At 37.7% G+C, this 7,974-nt stretch overlaps 1 protein-coding gene across 1 annotated transcript; it reads left to right on the plus strand.

Annotated features, from left to right (window-relative positions):
- The first annotated feature begins 952 nt into the window (after positions 1 to 952).
- On the plus strand, positions 953 to 2,073 carry LOC130216262 (uncharacterized). The gene is made up of 2 exons (XM_056448161.1): positions 953 to 1,045; positions 1,129 to 2,073. The coding sequence occupies exon 2, from the start codon at positions 1,134 to 1,136 to the stop codon at positions 1,923 to 1,925; it is 792 nt and encodes a 263-aa protein (XP_056304136.1). The 5' UTR covers positions 953 to 1,045; positions 1,129 to 1,133; the 3' UTR covers positions 1,926 to 2,073.
- The last annotated feature ends 5,901 nt before the right edge of the window (positions 2,074 to 7,974 follow it).

The following is a 7,974-nucleotide window of genomic DNA, read 5'->3' on the forward strand; positions in this document are numbered from 1 at the left end:
AGACAGAAGACACTCCCTGCCTGGAATTTCCCAAAAGGCATCTGAAGGACTCGCAGACCATAAAAACACAACTCTCTGGTCTGATGAGACTAAAATTGAACTCTTTGGAGTGAATGCCAGGCGTTACGTTTGGAGAAAACCAGGCACCGCTCATCACCAGGCTAACACCATCCCTACAGTGAAGCATGGTGGTGGCAGCATCATGCTGAGGGGATGTTTTTCAGCAGCAGGAACTGGAAGACTAGGCAGGATAGAGGGAAAGATGAATGCAGCAATGAACAGAGACATCCTGAATGAAAACCTGCTTCAGAATGCTTTTGACCTCAGACCGGGGCGACGGTTCATCTTCCAGCAGGACAATGACCAGAAGCACATCACCAAAATATCAATGGTGTGGCTTCACAACAACTCTGTGAATGTCCTTGAATGGCCCAAACCTAAATCCTGTTGAACATCTCTGGTGAGATCTGAAGATGGCTGTAACGTTTTTATGTATTTAAGTGGATTGAACATAAAACAATTAGGTTAAACTTAAGAATTGTGTAGTTTTAACTCATTTTTAAATAATTAATTTGAACAAGCAGCAAACGTCATATTTTGAGTGCAAGGAAGAAAGGTGAGCACGGCATTTAACCTAACAGGTTTAGATTAAAAATCACAAAGGGTGACAATTTGGATGATGCTGATGGCTCATTGTTTACACTGCTAATACTGCAGGTAATAAATCAATCCAGTGCAAACGGGTGCTTTTATAAGTTAAGCTTTGATAGTTCTATTCATACGGTCCATTGCTATGAATGCGGATGATATGGAATGGGGAAATGCCAATAATAGTTAATGTTCTAGCAACGTTTAGCAGAATTTCTGTAAAAGGTCATTTCCAGCTAACCAAGACTGCTTGATTCTGCAAATATGAAAAAGGAAGTTGATGGTTCAACTCGAAACTCAAGAAATGTAGAAAAGGAGACGCAGAAACATTTTTCCACACACAATCTTCAAAGACATCTCCAACCTGTGTGAAGACTGTCAGGCCAAGCATTTAAAGGTATGTAAACTTATGCTCGTAAGCATGATGATTTTTATGCTGCTTCCTCTCACTTTAAATCTCGTTTATTCTCCTCTGGACAGTAAGAATGGAGCATCTGCGAGTCTCTCTCTTTCTTCTCCTGCTCTTCTGTTCACCGTGTCTGAGTGAAGGGAAAACTTTCTTTACTCATCTCGGCACTCTGTGCGCTGAAGACTGCAAGTCTGACGGCGGCGAATACAAGTGCAGGAGCACCGATGAAGACGGAAAGAGCCAAAGCATGTACTGTTCACCTCAGGAGAACGTGGACTACTGGGGCAGACAGTGCCGAGCCGACAGCATGTGTGCTAAATATGGAGAAGACTACTGCTGGTGCAGGATTAACATCTTCAGCTGGGGATTCTGTGGGCTGGTGAAGGAGGACCAGACCCTCGGAGATGCTGGAGAAGACCAACACAACACTTCTCCACATCGCAACAGGAGAGACCGAAAAGTGGTGGAGGTCATTAATGACTCAAATATCGGTAGAACAATAACCATTTCAGAGGAAACCGCCCGTTCTGGTACATTTGCTAATAGTAATAAAAAATTGAGAAGAGAGGCAGAAGACTTGATCAATCAATGGAATAATGTACACCTGGTGAACCAGGCACGTTCCAAACTGATCACATCAGACCATCTCCGAATTGACATGCAAGGTATGGTCCCCCAGGGTAATAAGAGATACCACAACCTGCAGGTCCAGATCAACGGAGTGCAACGGGGTAAAAAATTGACAAGCACTACTTTGTCACAGGTCTTTGTACATAACGATGGAGTCCCAGAGCAATACATCAAGCGAGGCTTTTTACACAGCTTGAACAACCAAGTTCGGGTTTACGTTGATGTTTCCAATTCTTAAAGCTATTCATAATTAGGGAACCGTCATTTACACAGAAACTATCACATTTACATGAAGCACAAATTATAGTTAAAATATTGCAGTGGTTTATTACTGTGTTTTACAGCTGTTTTGCTTTCCTGCTTATTGTACTGCTCTCAAATAAAGATTTCATGCAAATTCAGCAGGTTTTGTGACAGTCTTTTTCAATCCTTGGATCTTTTTGAGCATCAGATTTGGTAATCTTCCTTGACAGAAAGGCAAAGCGTCATTGAGTGGCTTGTCTAAAAATGCCTTTGGAGTAGATTCAAGTTTCTGAATATAATACTGAGAATTACATTTTTGTAAAATACATATAAATATGATGTTAGTAGGGGAAATTTAACTACTGAAAGACTATATTCTGTAAAATATTTCATGTTCTATATAAAATCTGGACTATCTGTGGAGATAGATACAGACAAACAGACATCAGTATTAATCAAGTTGAATTATTCAATAAACTTCATGACGTATAGCATTCCACAACAGTTTCAATTCAGCATGGAAGAAAGGTCAGCACAGCCTTTAACCCGACCATTTGGATGCTGCTGATGGGTCCGCGTTTACACTGCTAGTACTGCAGGTCATAAATCAATCCAACTTTTCCCAGTGCAAACTTAAAAGCTTTGATAGTTCTATTCCTACAGTCCACTGCTATGAATGCAGATGATATGGAATGGGAAATGCCAATAATAGTTAATGTTCTAGCAACGTTTTGCGTAATTTCTGTAAAAGGTCATTTCCAGCTAATCAAGACTGTTTGTGGAAATTTAAAATAAATTATTGATTAAACTCAACTTGAGAAGTGTAGAAGTCAGGTTTGAGGACATAAATATAAAAACAAGGTCATTGTTAGTGACTGTAAACTAAACAAAAATTAGTGAAAAGTCAAAAGAAGCAATTTCTCCAGTTAATCAGCAGTCAGCATATATCAAGCACATTTTCCCCAGTTTAAAAAAATGAAATTATTTTATTTAAATAAGGATGTAACAGAATTTTCTACGGACAATTTAGCCTACCCAATTCTCCTGTACCACATGTCTTTGGACTGTGGGGGAAACCGGAGCACCCGGAGGAAACTCACGCGAACACAGGGAGAACATGCAAACTCCACAGAGAAACACCAACTGACCCAGCCGAGGCTTGAACCAGCGACCTTCTTGCTGTGAGGTGACAGCACTACCTACTGCGCCACTGCGTCGCCCCAATTTTCATAATTTATGCCAAAAATATTTTATATTTATATTCAACATGTTTTCTTGATTATTTGTTTTACAATAAAACCAAAATAAAGTGTAATAGTGGAACAGGATTATGTTTGTTTGATTTTTTTTTTTTTTTTTGTAAACCAACAATGCTGTGTGTGTAAATCATTTAAATGACTTTAACAATCATTATTTAAAACAGTAAAAACTTGGTCAACCGTTTGGTAGGGCGGCAGTTAAAGGGTTAAGTTTAGTGGATGTAGTAGTAAAAAAAATGTATATATATATATATATATGTTTTTTTATTTAATAAAAATAGTTTATTTCATTTATTTTTTCATTTATCTTATCTCAGAATTGCGAAATACAAAGTCAGAATTCTGACTTTATTAACTCGCAATTGCGACTGTATTTCTCAGAAGTCTGACTTTATATCTCCAAATTCTGACTTAATAACCCGCAATTTTGAGTTTACATCTTACAATTTTGAGGTAAAAAGTCGCAATAACCGTTTTTATTGTTAACTCAGTTGGAACGGGCTTCAATGGTTCTCTCCTTCACATCTTTTAACAACAATTTTCCACTAGAGGGCAGCAAAGCGTTCAAAGGTTCAAACATCGCCGTTTCATACATTAGAGATGCAGAGTACATTATTTTCAAAACACACTTTACCAGTCATAGTAAATGGCAAAATCATATGAAAAAAATTATAAAAAGTCAAGCTATAAGTTACTTCTCGCGTTAACAGCATTATAAAGCTCTCTGCAATACTTGATTCTAATAGGGTATATGCCGAGCTAGTGTTTCCCATACTGATAAACCTCTGGTGACCTGTTATTGTGAGTTTTCCCATTTTATACGGTTCCTTTTACAGCATCGATGTTGTAATGTAATTCAAATACAATCAGTTAAACAGACTTTGGCATTCATTTAGCTGCTCAAGCGTAAAACGAGCCAAAAATGTGTCTACTCGCACGCGCTCATCAGAATCGGCAGGCTAGCGCAGAAGCTCCATAGAATATACTGGGGTAAAATAAATGCTCATATTATAAAGACATGGCGGGGGAAAGTGTTATTAATTGCAGTGCTTCTTGTACAACCTGAGATCTGGAGATTGCTGATTTTTAAAGAAAACAGACCTTAAACGAGCCAATTTTGCATTGGCATACAGTTCACCGGAAACGATTAACCCAGCTTACTAGAAATTAAAAGTCCGATTAGCATGCTTCGGCATATACCCTATTGGTCGATCACAAGGCACATTATTCACCAAATAAAGCATCATTTCAATCCAATTTTGTCCACTATAAAAAGAGGAGATGGTTTATTTAAAAAGGCACAATGTACGTGTAACATATACATACAAATACAAAAAATATCAAATATGAATTAATGTCCATATACAATTTAAAAACTCGTGAAATGATCATCAAGAAACAAACATTTTGAACTTTACTACAGTAAAATGTATATTGCATGTATTACAACTCTTTGTTTATGAACGTTACAGCAGTATTAACTTTACTTCTTATGTGGTGTATTGTATGGTGTGTTTAATATACTCTATAGTTATTAAAAGCTAGTGTAATTTGTTAATTTTTTCTGTAGTTGTTGTGTTAACTTTTAGTTTTCATATTCAGTTAACTGTTTTAAAGTCATGTTTAATTGTAGCATCACGTAATTTAACTTACATGTACCTTTTCTAGCCATAGAAGCTGACACAGTGCAGCTTACTCCTTGTGGGTAACCCCAGTCCTGTGAGTTAATGTCACCATTTGCGATAACGTTTTCTTTAGTTTTTTTTCTTTTGTTTGATTGATTTGAGAGTAAGACACTGAGTATTTCCTGTATGTGTGGATTAAATGTTAACCACTTTCAGTGCCTTTCGTGAGCAAGCCCTCTAGAGGGCACTGGCCATCAGGACCTTTTTTTTTTTTTTTAATTGTGAATAAGCTTTTGTATTTTTGTACATACTCGTGTCTTCTGTCTGCTCCTTAACATTTAAAAGAGACTAATCTGTGTGACCTTTTATATTTTAACTCCTGGGTTTGAATCCCGCAGGGCATAGTCGGTTTCATCAAATTAAATTGAATTTAGATTGGGGTTGTTTGAAGAGAGCAAACCTTAACACCTAGCAATTTAGCTCCTCCCCCGCTTTGTCTGCTCCGCCATATTCTGGCGTAGTTGGTGGTTGTTTAAAGGGAGTTAAATTAACTGCTTCCCCCAGCCCCCCTCCTTTGTTTGTCCGCTCTGCCACATATACGACAGTGTCTGAGATCAATTCAGCCGTTAACAGTGATTCCGTCTCTGATGCCTTTGCTTTTTCTGATGAATCTGTGAGAAAACAGAAAGAAATGTAAGTGCTGGTGCTACAGTACATATACAGTTGAAAGCAGAAGTTTACATACCCTGTATAAAAAGCCACATAACCATTTTTAAAGTCAGATGTTAATGTGACTAAACTTTTTCTCTTTTAGGCAAGTTAAGATTATCAATTTGTTTCTGTTCTGCTTAATAGCAGAATAATGAGAGAGATATTTTTGAGAAATTGTTTTAACTTTTCATGAAAGTCAAGTTTAAATACAATAAGATTATCATGCCTCTGAAAAAGCTCAGATGATGGTGTCAAGGTTTTGGAAGTCTCTGATTGGCTAATTGACAACATTTGAGTTCATTGGAGGCACAACGGTAGAATAGTATTTAAGGAAAATCTCAAACCCACTGCTTCCTTGTGTGACAACATGGGAAAATCAACAAGCCAGAATCAACAAAAAAGCCAGATCACAATTTGTATTTTTGCATGTCCTGTGGTCTGATGGAACTAAGATTGAACTGTTTGGGCTTAATGACCAGTGTTACATTTGGAGGACAAAGAGGAAAGCTTACAAGCCTAGGAACACCATCTCAACTGTGAAGTATGGGGGTGGCAGCATCATGTTGTGGGGCTTTTTTGCTGCAGGAGGGACTGGTCCACTTCACAGCATAGATAGCATCATGAAGAAAGAACATTATGTAGAAATACTGAAGCAACATCTCAAGACATCAGCCAGGAAATTAAAACTTGGCCACAAATGGGTCTTCCAAACAGACCGTGACCCTAAGCACACTGCCAAATTAGTTAAAATGTGCTTTAAGGACAACAGAGTGAATGTTTTGGAGTGGCCATCACAAAGCCCTGATCTCAATCCTATAGAACAGGGGTCACCAACCTTGGTCCTGGGGGGCCGGTGTCCCTGCAGGGTTTACCTCCAACTTGCCTCAACACACCTGCCTGGATGTTTCAAGTACACCTAGAAAGACCTTTATTGGCTTGTTCAGGTGTGTTTGATTAGGGTTGGAGCTAAAATCTGCAGGACACCGGCCCTCCAGGAACAAGTTTGTTGATCCCAGCTATAGAAAATGTGTGGGCAAAGTTGAAAAAGTCTGTGGAAGCAAGACAGCCTACAAATCTGACTCAGTTACACCAATTCTGTCAGGAGGAATGGGCCACAATTCCTGCAAACTATTGTGAGAGGCTCGTGGAAGGATACCCAAAACATTTGACCAAAGTTATACAGTTTAAAAGCAACGCTAAAAAAAGACAGAGGAAATGTGTGTAAACTTATGACTGTCTAGAAATTAATAAAAATTAATCAAAAATAAAAATCTCAATATTCTGGCATTTAGCAAATGTAAATCATTTAGGTAATCCTAACGCACCTAAAATAGAAACATTTAGTGATTTACCATCAGACATTAAAAAAATGGGTATGTTCCTTTTATTAGAGTGTAAACGTCTGGTTTCAACTGTATGTACAGATACAAATAGTTGTATCTTGGCTAAATGTTGTCCTAACAATAGTAATCTTACTGATAAACGTGTGTATAAATATAGAATATATTTAATAAATATATAAAAATAGTAATTAATTATTAATTACATCTTTAAAACTGTCTTTAAATTGCTTTAACTCCCTTTAACTGCATCTAATTGAAAACACGCTTTACAACTGCTTGCTATTATTTGCCTCTTTATGATTAATCGCTGAATAGCATCACTCATTTGTAAGTAGCTCTGGATGAAGGCATCTGGCTGAATGAATATACATGTAAATGTCATGCAGCATGTAAATAGTGACAGATAAAAAAATAACAGTCAAATGTAAAGGCTAATAGTACGATAGCTGATAAAGTCAAACTGTCACGAACACCATGTGATAATGGGAAGGCTCCTGATAGTGAAGGTGTTCTAATGGATGACTTTTACTATGAATGTCCACAGTTAGTGATGTTGGAGATCAATTCATTGTTGTAGTAAAACCTCACTGAGGTGTTAATGAATGCCATGATGAAGAATGTGATATATTGTGTGAAGACGAATTTGAGGTTCACGACTTGTGAATATGAAATTCACATTTACATTCATGACATGATGCCAGCACACTGAAAGTGGGAGATGCCATTTTTTCGCTAAAATGGACCTAAAGGGGTCCTATTATGCCCGGTTTTACAAGATGTAAAATAAGTCTCTGATGTCCCTAGAGTGTGTATGTGAAGTTTCAGCTCAAAATACCACACAGATAATGTTTTATAGCTCTTTGAAACTGCCCCATTTAGGCTTTGATCCAAATTGTGCCATTTTTAGTGACTGTCGCTTTAAATTTAAATGAGATTGCGATCTTTTAAAAGAGGGCAGAGCTACAAATGCCTGCATGTCAGCATAGTGGCAGATTCAAAACAGGACTAACGTTATCTCTGTGGAAAAAACTAAACAATGTCAAAAGAGGTCTCTCAGAAGAAGGACGTCTATGGAGACCAGGAGCGTAGATTTAGGGTGGTGCGTC

The sequence above is a fragment of the Danio aesculapii genome, chromosome 22, assembly GCF_903798145.1.
Source record: "Danio aesculapii chromosome 22, fDanAes4.1, whole genome shotgun sequence".
In the NCBI taxonomy this organism is placed as follows: Eukaryota; Metazoa; Chordata; class Actinopteri; order Cypriniformes; family Danionidae; genus Danio; species Danio aesculapii.